Source organism: Oryzias melastigma, linkage group LG7 (genome assembly GCF_002922805.2).
Source record: "Oryzias melastigma strain HK-1 linkage group LG7, ASM292280v2, whole genome shotgun sequence".
NCBI lineage: Eukaryota > Metazoa > Chordata > Actinopteri > Beloniformes > Adrianichthyidae > Oryzias > Oryzias melastigma.
The window spans coordinates 8,948,825-8,964,009 of record NC_050518.1 but is presented as its reverse complement, the minus strand read 5'-3'; the positions used below and the strand labels follow the sequence as shown (position 1 = coordinate 8,964,009).

General features: G+C 41.0%; 3 protein-coding genes and 1 long non-coding RNA gene across 5 annotated transcripts in view; 1 reads left to right on the top strand and 3 right to left on the bottom strand.

Moving 5' to 3' along the window:
- hoxc10a (homeobox C10a) overlaps window positions 1-15,185 on the bottom strand; it is a 47,455-nt gene that overhangs the window by 15,576 nt on the left and 16,694 nt on the right. The window lies entirely within an intron of this gene.
- hoxc5a (homeobox C5a) lies at window positions 1,217-4,359 on the bottom strand. The gene is made up of 2 exons (XM_024292225.2): window positions 3,136-4,359; window positions 1,217-2,117 (listed from the first exon to the last, which is right to left on the bottom strand). The coding sequence occupies exons 1-2, from the start codon at window positions 3,602-3,604 to the stop codon at window positions 1,909-1,911; spliced, it is 678 nt and encodes a 225-aa protein (XP_024147993.1). The 5' UTR covers window positions 3,605-4,359; the 3' UTR covers window positions 1,217-1,908.
- On the bottom strand, window positions 4,425-6,875 carry hoxc6a (homeobox C6a). Of its 2 annotated transcripts, none has more exons than XM_024292222.2 (2): window positions 5,982-6,875; window positions 4,425-5,567 (listed from the first exon to the last, which is right to left on the bottom strand). In XM_024292222.2, exons 1-2 carry the CDS (start codon window positions 6,376-6,378, stop codon window positions 5,260-5,262), a joined length of 705 nt encoding a protein of 234 aa, XP_024147990.1. In that variant the 5' UTR covers window positions 6,379-6,875; the 3' UTR covers window positions 4,425-5,259. The 2 variants fall into 2 exon arrangements, with proteins under 2 accessions (XP_024147990.1, XP_024147989.1); XM_024292221.2 differs by having other exon boundaries at window positions 4,425-5,570; window positions 5,982-6,874.
- On the top strand, window positions 10,163-14,655 carry LOC112158734. Its single transcript, XR_002921352.2, has 2 exons — window positions 10,163-10,917; window positions 13,464-14,655. It is a non-coding gene; the product is annotated as an uncharacterized LOC112158734 (long non-coding RNA).

Sequence of the window (15,185 nt, the reverse complement as noted above, 5' to 3'; positions counted from 1 at the left end):
GATGTTTTAAATTATATTTTTAAACATGATAAATACCAACAGGAAAACATAAAAATGACAAGAAAATTAAATAAAATCCGTCTGTGTCCTTTCCATGAAGCAACTTTTCACCAAACAAGTGTTTCCCAATTAAATAAAACTCACCAATAGTTTCTATTTTATAGATGCGCCTATTAATTGCTTTAGTCACATGAACCAAAGTATAGTTTTTTCTTATTAAGCACGCGCAAACGCAGGCCAGAGTCAAGTTAAAATCAACTTACAGCAGCAGCAGCAGCGATCACGCAGGTCTCCGCACCGCTTTACTCCACAGTCCGCAGAAAGGTACTGCAGCCTCACTGCCACAAAGCCCTTTCTTCCTCCGATGAGGGGAAGCCAGCAGCTGCGATTCCGGACAGTTAAGATTATATATGATGTGTATATATCGAAGGTTTGTCAGCTCTTCCAGGCCATAAAACCCACTTAAATGACACCACGTGCTCCCCATGCACCATTCACAGGCCCTGCTTGGGGCAATTGGCATATGTAACCTTGTAAACTTTAAAATACCCATAAAAGAAAGACGCACAAAAAGGGACTGAAAACATCCTCCACATGTAGGTCAGGCCTAGCAGAGCGCAAAGAAAGTGGACGCGGTGCTGACCGCTTCACATAACCATCAAGGAAGCTCAGTAGGAAGCTATTAGTTTGAGAGGTGAGTTCTTTTTTTTTCTTTTCCTTAAGTAGAGCTAGAAAGAGGAATTACCTCATAACCTTGGGCTATTCTGCTGCATATGTACTTCTGGAAAAGTTACTGTTGAATTGAGACACCCAGCAAATTCTTTTATGCCCACTTGACAGCGCCCGCCGCTCTAAATATTGAGGATTACAGTTATAGGCCGTGTAATAAAGTGTCCATATGGCCTTTACAGTGAGCAGGCGTGAGGCTACGCACACAGGAAACCAACGTTTTGCGTCCATGTGTGTTGTTATTCCAGGATTGTGGGTCCCTTCCTTCCCTGGCAAAACAGGAAGCGCAGTGAGCCTGCGGAGTGATGGAAAAGGGGGCAATAAAGTTTTATGGGGGGGCTTTAAACTTCCCAGAGCCTCAGAAATTCTGAGCACTCCGAGACAAACAAACAACAAAAAAAAATCAGAAGTATTTATTCAGCAAAAAACAAATCTGCTGTCTTGTTTCAAAACTTCCTGATATGTGTGCGTAAAGAACAAAAGTGGGCACGGTGAAGGAAACGTCCAACTTTATTAATTACAGTCAACAAACAGGCGATCTTTCAGTGATTTGAGGCCTTGTGTTTAGCAGGCACCGTCATAGGAAAGAAACGACTTCATTGCACGTTACAATAGTTTCACATACAGTCACTACAGTTTACAGAATGTTCCACGAGAAATGACAGACACAAAGTGGTCAGTCCACACACATTCCACAACATCCGAGCATGATATGACAAGAACAGGATCTTAACCCTTTCAGGACTTTCTTTAGCCTTTATTTGATTCACTGGACTCTAAACACAAACTGACAGAGCTGGAAATGACTTCATCCCTCGCACAGTGACCTCTTCTCTTAACCATAAGCGGATTATTAATATTGTGCATCTTGTGAGTGCAGTGCAGACCAGAACCTCTCGGGGACGAGCTCCCCTCAACCTCCTGTTCCCTTCACGCAGTAAAGTGGGGTTATCATCGCATGGGCAGCAAATTAATTTAGAAATGTAAACCGATTGATCAAAGTGAGTGATATTCAATACATTAGGTCCCAAACTGCAGCAAGTGACACATAATTGGTGATGAAGCACACAGAGCGGTGTCATGATGTCATTGCTCCTTGCGGTTCATCTGAAGGTCAGGCGGCACTCCTGCGCTCCGCGTGCGCTCTGCAGAGTGTGGGGTGCTGCGGTGCGAGCCTCTTTACTCCTTCACTTTGAGCTTTGAGTCCTTCTTCCACTTCATCCGTCTGTTCTGGAACCAGATTTTGATCTGCCTCTCGTTTAGACACAGAGTGTGGGCGATCTCTATGCGCCTGCGGCGGCTCAGGTACCGGTTGAAGTGAAACTCTTTCTCCAGTTCGAGAGTCTGGTACCGGGTGTAACTGGTCCTGGACCGCTTACCCTCCGATTCTGAAGTAGCATTAAAAGGAGTTAGCTTTCAGCTACATGACATGTTCAGACAAAAAAGTCCAAATAATGAAAAAGTAGAGGTCAAACATGCGTAAACCTCACGACGAAAAACTATTTCAGTCCAGATTCATTTTTTTAAAATAAATGCTATTTACTCACACAAATATTTTGTTTTATTTTATTAAGAAATTTGGATCACCTGTTAAATTATAATGCCACGCAAAAAATAAAAAAATATTTAGCCATAATGCCGTCAAACTGCTGTCTTAGTTTATTTTAGGCACACTAAGAAAAATAGAAAACTCCATAAAACATATATCTGTGCATTCCAAAAAGGAAAAATAAAAATAGAAAACATTTTCCCAATTGTTTTAATTTGACAAAAAAGTCTTCTGTAAATCAAAAGGCCTGTGTTGCCGTAATAAAGTCATCCAATTATGTACTTTGCGTATTTCTAAATAGTTAACTCATTTTAAGATGTTCAAAATGTGGCCAGTGTTCCACTTTGCAGTCTTAAAAACTCGCCTCTGGGTTTGAGGCATTAAAGTGGTTGCCTATTCAAATCTTTTCGAGGTGAAAAGTTCATCAGTGGGTCAGGGCATCGCCGTTTTGCAGAGTTCAATTCGAGGCTAAAGCCTCACACACACTTCTGATGTGAAAAAACAAAAAACGTGAAATCTTAAAAAAAGGGGGTTTAAATTGAATAAAACAAAAAGTGCATCTGGAGAATTTTGTTTTTGATATATTTTCCCCAGAAGTTTTAACACAATTCTGTTCTTTTATCCAATTATACCACAGTAAATCACAGCACAGATCACCTCGTCACCGTAACAGAGCAGGTTTACGAGCAATGGATGCCTTTGTCATAAAATTTATGACCTCTAGTTTTTATTATTTCCTTCTTTTGGCCTATAAAACTCGAGAGGGACACTAGAACGAGCGAAGAGAAGTGTTGCTGCGTTAAGAGTGAATAAGGGAAAGCATTTTAGTCGCACTTTAGGAATGAGACAAACTTTACCGTGGCTCATGTGCAGTTTTGTCATCCATGGATAAATCTGCGGCCGCTGCTCACTTTCCTGAAGCTGGTTCACACTTGAGTTTCGTTTCACTTCATCCGCGTTTTTGTCACTCTCTTGGCTCTTGGTGCCGCCGGATTTTGCGCTCCTGTCCGGGTTTCCGACCGCCCCTCGTCCCAGCAGCGTCCGGTCGCCGTAGGTTAGCCCGCTTGCGTCCACGGAGGAGCTACTGGAGACCATGGTTATCTGTGGTCCTGACAGCAGAGGAGTATCCGTGTTGCCACGCAGGCTGGCTCTCATCTCCTCCCGTTGCACAGAGGTCGTGGGGACGGGACAGGAGTAAATTCCGTTCCCATTTACGCCCTCATACCGGCTGGACCTGTGCCCAGATAGATCGAAGCTATACATTTTGTTGAGAGAAGTTGTCTCGCTTGTTTGCCCTAGACCAGAGGCGTCAACATGTGAGCTCATTTTCAACCACCAGCGACACTTTCTTTTCAAACTACATAGGGCTGCGGGATGTGGGTTGCGGTTATTTCCCTATTTTTGTAGATCATTGCTTTTCTTTGCGGCGGCTTTTGGAAAATTCACAGCCGTCGGACCAACAAAAAATATATATAATCCCGGATTTATAGGTGGAGTAGGCTTTGTTATCTTTTTTTTTTTTTTTAATTCTTGATCCGGCTCGCGTTGCCCAAATATGGGGTATTTGTATGTGATCACGTGCACGTGTTGGCCAGTCATAAATTGGCTTGATGCTCAATGGGGATATTGATGAATAGGAGAAACGTGTCCGGTAAACTTTGAGCTGTTAGTTGTTAGGGGCCAGGCAGGGTTCTTTAGCGCAAACAGGGCAGGACCGTTAGACAAGAGCGTCATCTGCTGTCTGGAATGGAGCAGGACGGGTGCAGCCCTGCGCCACTCACGCGCCTTCTACAACAACAACAACAACAATCATGATAATAATAATAACAATAATAATAATAATAATAACATTAATAATAATAATAATAATGCGTAATATTTTACAATGTAGTTAGTAAAAACGCACAGAATAGTCTAATATTGTAAAGTGTGACTAACCCAAATCAAATAAATCGTTTTTTGTGGAATCATTTCATTTATTTCTCCTCCAAAGCATTGAGCATCTTTGCTCCAAAATGTTTGAATTCATCAAAGCGTTTTGTCGCCATTACGCGCACTGTTAGCGCGCTTATTCCAAAAGAAACTGCTAAAATCTGCGGACACGCGCGTAATTCTGAGAAAAACCCAAGACGAGAAGAATGTTTGACAAAGATTTTATTTAATGATACACAACTATGACAAAACACAAATACATATCTCTCAAACAAAAGTGAAGAATTGCAAGTGTACAAATGTTTCTCACATGAAAACCTTATGGTGTCAAATTATTATTATTTTTTTTTAAAAAAGGGGGGGGGAGAGGTGATTAAAGGCGCTATTTTCTTTTTTACGCAGCGCCTAACAAAATCGAGTAAATGTGCGGATATTTGGGGGGGACTTACACAATGTTGCATTTCTTATATACAGGCATTTCAGTTGTGATTGTGTGAGGACTGGACGCGATCCGTGCAACTTCATAGTCAAAGCAGGGCACTTATATCTGCGGAGATTCAAGTACTGGTCAACACTCAAAAAGTGTCCGCCCGCTCTTTTTCCTTAATGCCGTGGAATGTGCATGTACTATAATGAGCTAAGTTAAGCCAACACTATATTTAGTGAGGTGATCAAAGAGTTCACAGTGATGAATGTGGTGTGGGGGATAAATACACAGATTTCCAGGGACGGAAACTGACGGAAAACAGATCTTTATGGTAGGAATGAAGAAACTTCCATAATAATATTATTAATAATAATAATAATAACTATACATATATATATAAAAGCTCAATGTTCCAAATGTCACAAGGACCAAACTGTATTATTTGAATATGTGGCTCCACACTCCTGTGGTCAACAGGAGATAAAGAGCAGCGGGGAAGCCATCATGCAGTGAAGTCGCTCTCAAGTCCATACATTTTTAGGTAGTTTTTCTTTTTTAGGTAGTTATGTTGGATTCAAATGGTCAGTGGGTGATTTTCTCCCTCTTTCCCATTTCTTTTGAACTATTCTTTCTTCTTGTCATCCTCCTTCCCTTCTTCCGTTGCGCCACTGCGCTCGTTCTCCTGCGAGGCTCCTGTCTGTTCACTTCCAGTCACCGTGGAGGTCAGGTTGCTCTCCTTCTTCCACTTCATGCGGCGGTTCTGAAACCAGATTTTGATCTGCCGCTCCGTCAGGCACAGCGCGTTGGCGATTTCGATGCGCCTGCGCCGGGTCAGGTAGCGGTTGAAGTGGAACTCCTTCTCCAGCTCTAGCGTTTGGTAGCGGGAGTAGATTTGACGTCCTCTGCGCCTGTCCGTCCCGTAGCCCACTCCTGCTGAAATACAAAGTAAAGGTACTCATTGAGTCGCGCCTCACATGGACGCGCACCCCTGCCTGCGGTCTGTGCTTCCACTTTGAAGTGGCTGCACGGTCACATTGTTAAATCTGGAAGTGCAATAAAAATATTTGACCTGTCTGACAAAAGCATGTAATCTCCAAGGACATCTCGGCTTTAATATGCAAAGTTCTCCTAACACACAGTCAGTCTGTCTGTCTCATGTTACCGATTACGGCCAGTATATCATTCTTAAAATGAAACTGTTTGTTTGCACATGTTAAGGCCCATCTACAAGTCGAGGGGATACAGTAATGTTTTATGGGGCCATAAAAAGTAACTTACTCTCTTGGCAAGACATATCGTAAAACTGGCCCATTTCGTTAATTTATTTGTCGTAGTAAAACTCACCGCTGTGTGAGTTCATTCGCTGCATCCACGGGTAGATCGGGATGTTACTTTTCTGCTCCTGAGTTCCTGCTCTTCCTTGATCCAGACTGTATTCTTGAGCAATGTGGCTTTGTGTGTTGAGTCCCATGTTCGTTTGCCTGCAGCTGGGCAGCACCTCCTTGTCCTGAAGAAACACGTTTGATCCATACTCATACTGTGCCCTGCTGGAGCCGAAAACCACATTATCTTGAGGGGAGTAGAAAGGTGCATATATCCGATTCTGGGTCACAGCTGCGCCGTACGACGAAAAATGTCTGACTGTGTCATAGGTGGTAGAGTTTAAGGGGACGTTAGGCAAGACGTCTTGGCCACCGGATAAATGGCACGAAAGCGACGGGTTTGCAAAATAAGAATTCATGCCTTGCTTTGGAAACCCTCTCTCCAACTCTCCCCACTTCTTTATCGGTCTCTTTTCAATCTCCTCCCGTCTGTGTCAACCAACTCCACCTTTCTCCGGGATCTTCTGTTTTTTTTCCTCGACTTTCTGCCGTCCTAAGTGGACTTGAGCTACTTTGACGATTGAATATTATTAATTTCCAATCTTCGGTTAAGACGCACAAACCCGAGTGTTATAGCCGAGGCTTGGCTCGGTGAGAGACAATATGACAGTGTCAGCTGACCCTTCTCAGCCAATTGAGGCGCAGGAGTTGAGGCGAAACTGTAGCTTTTAGCACACAGCTTGAACATTAGTGCTAAATGCCGATAAACACAACGTGGATTTGGAGTGGCGCACTGTCCAGCCGAACAGAATGGGAAGTTTGGACTTCAAGTTTAGGAGCATTTGTTTTAGAGAGGAAGACACGAGGCTGCTAACCATGTTCAGAAAGCAGAAGGAGGAGGAGGAGGGGGAGGAAGGGGGAGCAGGAAATCTATGTGGAACCCAGTAAATCACGTTTTTCTCCGAGTTTAACGCGCAAAAAAATAAAAATGACATGTTTAAATCACAGGATTTTACACAAAACAGTCCTTTTAGTGTGACATTGTGCGCTTGTGACCTGCTGATTTCACAACAGTTTCATGCTTGGTGCCCTTCTAGGATGAATATTGGAGTTTATCTCAGTCATATCAGTGAGTTTCCAACAAACTGTTAATGTGTCCTTTGTGTATGATTTATCTGGCAAGTGAGCACAGCTTTTTGGGGGCGGGGGGGTGTAGGTGGTAAGAATGCGTTTATAGTCTCTCTTCTGTGGGGGCAATAAAACAAGTAACGTTCCACAGCTCACCAAGAGCTATCTCTGCAGCGGAGCAACTCAAGGCTATCTTCCGGACGCACAGATGAAAGTGCAGGGCAACATTTGAGGGCAAAAAAGAGACAGACAATCGCTTCACAGTTTAGTTTTTTTTCAAGTTTTTAATTAAATTCTTTAGTTATTTACTTAAAAACAAAAATAAAAAAAGTTTGGCCAAGCTAAGCAGCAGGACCCGCTGTTCACATTTGAGATTACGCACGTTCCAAAACTGGAGAAAATACAGGCCCGTCCTCTGTTGTGGAGGATCAAACATCACACTGCATAACCCCACCATAATGTTTGTCTTTTTTGTGTTGTTCTGATCTCACTTCGACATTCCTCTGACACTCACAGAGGAAACACAACCCGATAATTATCTCTGAAGCTAATTGCGGGGTTGGAAATAACTTTGGAGGCGTATTGGAAAGCTGGCAAAAGTTCATACCGGCGCAGCGGCGAAATTTGTAATTCTTGTGATTTATTATTATTTTTTATTATCCAAAAGGCTGCACAGTTTATTTATTTAAATGAATTATTTTTCTTATGGCAAAGGAGGCAGCGTTTTTATCTTAATAGCTTCCCATTGCCCCCAATTCCAAAGGCTTTTAAAGCGAATGAAAAATTAAGCCGCATATATGTGCGCTGGAAACGACAATTCACATGATCTCGTTTCGTTTTGCAACACGCCATAATAGATGCCAATAAAACAATCGATGCCGATATTGGAAATGTCTGCCGAAAAGCTGGTGCGCTGCAGCAGCCAATTGGTTAAACGCATTGATTTTCCTTTTTCTTTTCCTTTTTTTTCAGTACTACGAAGTGGTTCCAGCCTAAACACGCAACACTGTTTTGGTCAGTTGTTTGGAATCCCGAATAGCCTTAAAGACAAAAGAACAAAGAGGAGGAAGTAAGTGGTGCAATAAAAGTTTCCTTTTACCTATTGGTGACCGCATGTGACATCCGCACCATGATTCCGAGCAAATACGCACGAATTTCGGAGCCTGCGTGAAGCAGAAAATCGGTTTCAATTCTAAATTGCTGTCAAATATATTAAATTATTTTTGCAAATAATAAATTGTAAATATGTATTCAACAATACAGTTAAAAGCGAAAGTGAATAAGTATGTTTTTTAGCCAGGCTTCGTCTCATTGTTTCCCTGTCAAACACACACACGCACGCACGAAAAAGCCGCCCGTCCCCAAAGTGGAGGCTGTAAATAAAAGCTGAACAGTGAAGCCAATGTGTGGACTGGAATGCAGCAGAGGCTGTGTCAGTGTGCAGCATCAGAAAGGTCATTCTTTCCCCAGAGTTTTAGTGTTTTATGGCGGCCCGTGAGGCAAATCACATGCACACAGCTTTGGACGCACAAAGGGATGGAGCCGTTTGCCTCACGTTTGCACGATACTTTTTTTTTTTTTTTTGGAGGGATGGGGGAGTGGAATAGAGACTCTAAAATAGGAAATTAATAGTTGAAATAACATTTAAAAATGTTTTATTTATTATAACAGAGGTGCTTCTATAAATATAATTTATTATGAGGTGTTTTATTTATAAATTTAAATTATCGTGTGATTATTCTTAAATATTCATAGATATTCTTTATTTGATTATTTATTCTTTAAAAATATGATTAAATCCTTTTGTGTGCCTTTTCTTCAAACATCCAAAATCAACATGTCGCGTTGCTTTAATTAGCTCCAGTGCTGAAGGCCTAACCTGCAGCAACGAGGCCCGTCTCCACGTGAACCTGTTAGTCCTCTTTAGATGAGCAGATCCCTCGCTGTCTGACGCCACAACATAACTCAGCATTTGCATGAAACCTTTAAAAATTCCTGCATTATCAGCCATGATTAAAAACACACAAAAAGGAAACAAAGTCTGCCCCAGTCCATGATGCATTTCCCTCTCCCGCGCTTCTAATGAGGAGTAATTCACATCCTAACAATGTAAAGCCCTTCTATAAGCACTTCACCATCGCTGGCTAGTCCAATTAATGTCCGGAAGTGTTCGACTTCATGCTCGTTAAGCACTCAGGAAGCTGCTGCCCAATGGGCACATGTTGATCCACACATCATAAATTAGGACCATTAGTATAAGGCAAAATTTTGAGCCCATAAGTGAGGTTCTAAATGTGGTGACGCAGACAGCTTCACGACTTTCACCGAGTTTGATGTCAGCTTAACTCTGCTTTTTAAAAACACTAAAGAGCTCAACAATGGCCCGCGCTTTTCCCCATCTTATTCTAAACTGAGATTTACCTAACAACTCGTTTATGAATGGACTGTCCCTTTCTGATTCTCTCAAATAAAAGCGCAGCAGACACGAGTCACTGCAACGTTTCTTGGAGGAGGGAAAAAGCAAACAACACGTGGAACAGTAAAACTATAAAGGCTTCCAGACATCATAGTAATGAAAAGATAGAACAGAGCTGCCAGGAGAGCTTCACGAAACTGGATTTAGTTTCTGGAAAAAAAATAACAGAACACTGTGCTGGTAATTCTTAAAATAAAACAACTGCTTTGAACTATAAATGTACAGAAAGTGCTGCTCTCTGTCGCCCCCATACACACACACTCACACACAGAACACACACCATTTCCTGTTTCAATGTTAAACACAGAGCAAAAATATCTATTCTATGTATGAATATTTTACTTGATTGTGAAATTTATCTTTTGTAATTTAGCATCTCAAACAAACAATTTGGCGTAGAAAATGTATTTGTCTGTTGTTTACCTTGTTTTAAATTTGCGCATCTAGTCATTTAATGAATTAGTAAATTTCAGTCTTAAGATAAAAGTAATAATTATTGGAACAATATTAATAATTATTATTATATAATTAGAGCACATGTGCATTCTTGTTCTCATCGTCTAGTTTAATAAAACCCGTTTACATCTCCAATAGAAAAATTCGAGTAAAATAATTGATATTCCTGGTTTTGTTGGTGTAAAACTATCTTATTATTTTACCCTTAAAATATATACAATTCTCTGCAACCCTTTTCCTATTTCACTCGCCATATTACTGTATCCAACACATTATTTTTCTTTTGGAAAAATTAAATTGGAACCCAAAAAAAGAGAAAATTCCAATTCACAAAATTGAGAACAACAAATCCCAAATTCCCAAACCCCTCCTGGCCATCAGCTCGCTGCAGTTTATCAGCAGGGTCAGCTGAAATCCGCAGTGAACCTCCGGCGACAACCAGCAGCCATAAACAACAAGCCTCAGCACCCGCCCACCTTCCCATGAACCAGTCTGATCGCTAGGGGGCACTGCTGAGGCCAACTCTGTGCCCTAAATAACACAAACCAATAATATGTCTGTCTTTGACCCACAAAAATATAGAAATATGTGTTTATATAAATGATGCAGCTCACTTTTTCTGCAATGCCACTGACACGCGACAGCTTCAGTCAACAAAGGCAGCGCACAGAGGAGCTACGTCAGCCAGCACTGATTGTAATTCGTCACTGCCTGGTCACAAGGGCCTATGAGTGATGAGAAAGTTCACGATCAGAGTGCAGTTTACTACAACAGATTAGCACAGCTCTTGTGAAATGTTTCCTCCACGATGCCAGCCGCTGCGCACGCAGGTGCTCCAAACAGTGAGGAACCATGACAACCGCTCCCAGCATCAGCAAATCTATTTCCAAGGCTACAGGTTAGGTCATCCACACGGAATAAACATCCTCTTGACTTCAGTTTCTTCACACCACGCACGCTTTCAGTTCAACGCCATGCACCGAAAGTGCATCAAGAAGTTGTGAAGGAAGATCCTACCTGAGCTGGCTCTGCTGTTCCTCAGCTGAGGGGGTCACGATGGCGGCAGAGTTTTCACAACAAAGCGCGCATCTCTTGCTTCTTTTTCACTCACGTTGGAGAGTATTTAGACTCAGGCTTTCTGTCTGCAGTTGAAAGACTTTTCTGTCGGGTTCGCCTGCTGTTTTGACTCTCCCAGTCGCGCCGTTTAATTGCGTTCAGAGGGGGAGAATGAGGCTGGCTGCGGCTGTAGAGGCGGTAACTGTCCGGAAGATCCATCTGTCAGGAAGTCTCAGATCGCCATCGAATCCGGTCGTGGAGCAAAGTGGCTTTGTAACATTTTTTAACCACGACAAAAGAGGGAAAAAGGCGTTTCTACTCTGCGGCTTAGTCTGCTGCTGATTCAAGGGAAGGAGCAGGGAATAGACAACAGCATAAAGTTCATGTTCATAGAGCGTGGGCCACGTGGCTCGCCGCAGCCAATCGCAGGGAGGATTCAGTCGTAAACTTTTATTACTCAGCTGTAAATTTCTCTCCTTTAACAACCAGGAATGTTTGCACCCATCTTTTGATTCCGTTTTTTTTTCTCAAGAAAAAAAACTAACAACGACCACACACAACAAGATGCGACAAAATCTTCAGAATAAAACAAAATGTGGATTTGCTCCTTCCTGCCAGACAAGGTGTGCACCATGACGTAGCCACAGCAGCGGGCTAAAGACAAATACGTCTGAGTCAACAGTCGTGCAGACAGTCAATCCACTAAAATGTTTCATTCAACTATTAAAGCCTTCATCTGAATGTGTCTTCATTTATAAGAGACACGCAGCTCCTCATATCCCGCAAATGTCCCGCATGCATGAGAGGTGATAGATAATAAAAATATTTTTAAAAAAAGAAAGACAAAGCAAAATTGAAGAGAAAATCAGAAAAAACGGACTAAAATGAAACAAATTAAGAACATTCATATTAACATTCATATAAAATGTCAGTTGAAGTGAAGGTTTTGCGTAATCGGCGCTGGGTGGATTAAAAGGAAACCCAGCTGTTTTTTCTTTTTTTTTTTTAATCACATGTGTCGAAAAAAAATGTAAACACAATGTTGTATTAATTATGGCAGTTTCAGAGCATGTGGATGTAGCCAAAAAAAGTTCATCCAAACCCGCCATGCGGATTTACGCAAAGTCTGACTCCAATTATCAACAATATTTTGTTGATGTGCTTAAAATAATTAAAATATATAGAGAAAGAAGGGAATAATTATAATAATAAAAACATTTTTGTCGCAAACTAGAAATGTGGGGCATCCTCGCAGGCCATTTTCCCCGCAAAGAGCAGAGCCACAAGGAGACAAAAGACGCAGAGCCATGTGACCCATGTCTTTACACCCCAATAAAGTTTACTGCAGGTACACTAAACTTTATTGGTAATGTTAACCCACTAGTAAAAGTATATACACACTCGCAACCAAGACGGAGTCATCCAAGGTGTGAGATGGAGCTATATCTGTAGAGACTTAGCAGGGATTTAGACAAAAAAGGATGCGTAAAGACTGGATCAAAATAAGAAATCAAAACTTTCTGATATACAGAAGCGTCTCTATTCGCTCAGAAAGATAATTGATTTTTAGGACAAAGATGGAAACTAAAAATTGGGCTTCAGGTAGGTCAATCGGGGATTTTCCAGTGTGATCACATCCTGTTCCTCGAGTTTTTTGTTCGTTAGGCTAAACCTGCTTTTCGAGATTATTTTAAAATATAAATCAGAAAAAAACTTGTTTTTTCTCACTTTAAAATTATATTTATATCCGCTTCTGTTTCTTTTATTTATCTTGTCCACTTGGATGTGTTTTTGCGGAGTATGTTTTAATTTTCCCACACATAGTTTTAAAGTTTTAATGCTGATCCACTTTAAAGGAAATTGCGTATATTTTGACTGTCTGTTTATGAGAGAAAGTCAACATTTCCTTAAAATGTATCATTTTATTTAAAATTTTTGATTAAAAATATTTTGTTTAGATTCAATAATTAAGAAAATATGTAGTATATAAGGTGTAGCTGTGCAAAGCTAACCGTGTCTGATCATTTGCATACCTGCACGGTGTATTCAAACACGGTAACTGAGCGGACGCACTTTCACCACAGCTATTTCATTATGTACGATAGTAAGATTGAAAATATATATATTTTTTAAGTTTTCGTACATTTATTGTATAAATATAACCTGCGTAAAGTACGAGACAAATAAATACGGCCTGTAAAAGCTGTGCGTTGTCTTGAAACAAAAAAAACTCGGTTGAATTTGAGGTTTTTAAAATATAATAACTTAATTCTGATTTGGTTTCATTTCTTTTTGTCATAACATAATTAGGCTAATTGCTGTTGGAACTCACCATGTTCGTGCTGTGTTGTTGCTATGTGTCCTGATCACATCTTCTGTGCCATCCAGATCATCTTACCAAACCAGAGACGAGCGCAGGGAGGACGACGCCGCGCTCAGGAGCTTTACGTGCACTTGGCCTCCTGTTCCTCCACATTTCTGCGCCCCGACGCACCTTTGGGTTTATCTGGACGCCAAGTTTGACGCAAACGCTTGGAACAAAAACGGAGGCCCCCCGCTAACGCTTTGCCATTAGTTAGTCTGATTATTAAGTCAACACACCGGATGTTTGCTTGTCTCATCTGAAAGAGATATTATTCATCCCGAGATTCATTAAAGAAATGCTTGACTTTCTCCCCAAAGAGAGGATGTTTCTTATTAAAAGGATGAATCAAATATGACTTGGGCGGTGAAAAGTGGGCATGCTGCGAGAGGGACTCACAGCTTCCCCCAAAATGTTAAATTAATACAACTTAGTTTTTAAGTTTCTAAATGAATTTACCTCATGAGGCTTTTGCAGACGCGTGCGCATTCGTCTGGGCTGAGAGGTGCGCAAAGGGCACGTGCGTTAATGAAAGCGCCTCTGCATGTTTTGCCATTTTATAATTAAACTGTTTTAATTGCGCTACTTCTTTTTTTATTCTTAAAGTGCGCATGTGCGCTTTGCGGGATTTTCATGTGAATATTCAGACCTTGTATGTGTGTGTGATCAATAAAGAGCAAAAGATGATTAACGTGAGCCTTCTTGTTTATTTGTGATTTTTACATCAACAACGGCGGAGGGGAGGGAGGGGGGTAAGGGGGGGGGTCACACAGTTCCGTCTTTCACAGGAGAAACAACAGGAAAACGAGCATATTGTTAACATCAATATAGAACAAGACTTACATAAAGATTATATTCAGTGCAAAAACAACTACGCTATATCACCAACACATTAAAGTAAAATGACCTCACTTTAAAGACGTTGTAATTGTAGCAAGTACGCAATAAATGTGCGTCATAGGCAGTTTTAGTTGTTGGGGAAATATAGCTTGCAATCATGTCGGAGCGATGCCGCACTTGTGCAGAAGGTAAACTCCGCAAAGGCAAAGCTCTGAGTTTTTAGGTAGTGCCGTGGTAAAATCTCTCAATTGTTCGCTTCAGCTACTTGTTCCTCCCAAGACTCCCCCAAAAATTGTCTTCAACAAGTGTTGTATACTGGGTAAAAGCTACACACACATAACTTAATCATAAAAGATTGATATAGAACACTAAAAAAAATTATATGAAATCTCTATATTCAGAAATCTCTATTGCAATTTCCCCAGGTTTAGGTAGCATCAAAGGATTTCAAACTGTTGCATTTCCCTGGTAATCCTAGAAAAGAAAAATCTGATGTCTGATGGCTAAAGTTTCTGTCAAAATAAAACAGTCACAATTCTAATAATCAGACGTGTGGTTTATACATGGGCTGTTAGCCAATGTGGAGCTGCTGTGATGATGTCTGAGCACTCACTGAAGTTATAGGCCTACATTTGCGCATTTGCGAGGGGGGTTGTCTGAAGAATCTCTGAAATGGAAGCCTGAAAATATTTACAAAACAACTGGGATTTAAAAATTAGTGTCTTTGTTTTGCAAATTAGTAAAAAATAGCTAAGCCATTTTCCATCTAACATGCGCTTAAAGTTATTTTTTTCTTTGTGCCAGGGTTGATTTTATAAAAGAAAAAGTGGCTAAAAGAATGGGAAAGCTCTCCAAATGCTGCATGAATATTGAAAGGGAGAATTTTGCCTTTTTATCTTTTTGAAAGC

Bases quoted from the DNA above. Each gene is read 5' to 3' on its own strand.
- hoxc5a (XM_024292225.2), bottom strand. From the start codon at position 3,604: ATGAGCTCACATGTTGACGCCTCTGGTCTAGGGCAAACAAGCGAGACA. The intron at 2,118-3,135 runs GTAAAGTTTGTC...ATGCTACTTCAG, and splicing joins AAAACTGCACATGAGCCACG to AATCGGAGGGTAAGCGGTCC.
- hoxc6a (XM_024292221.2), bottom strand. From the start codon at position 6,378: ATGAATTCTTATTTTGCAAACCCGTCGCTTTCGTGCCATTTATCCGGT. The intron at 5,571-5,981 runs GTGAGTTTTACT...TTTGTATTTCAG, and splicing joins GCGAATGAACTCACACAGCG to CAGGAGTGGGCTACGGGACG.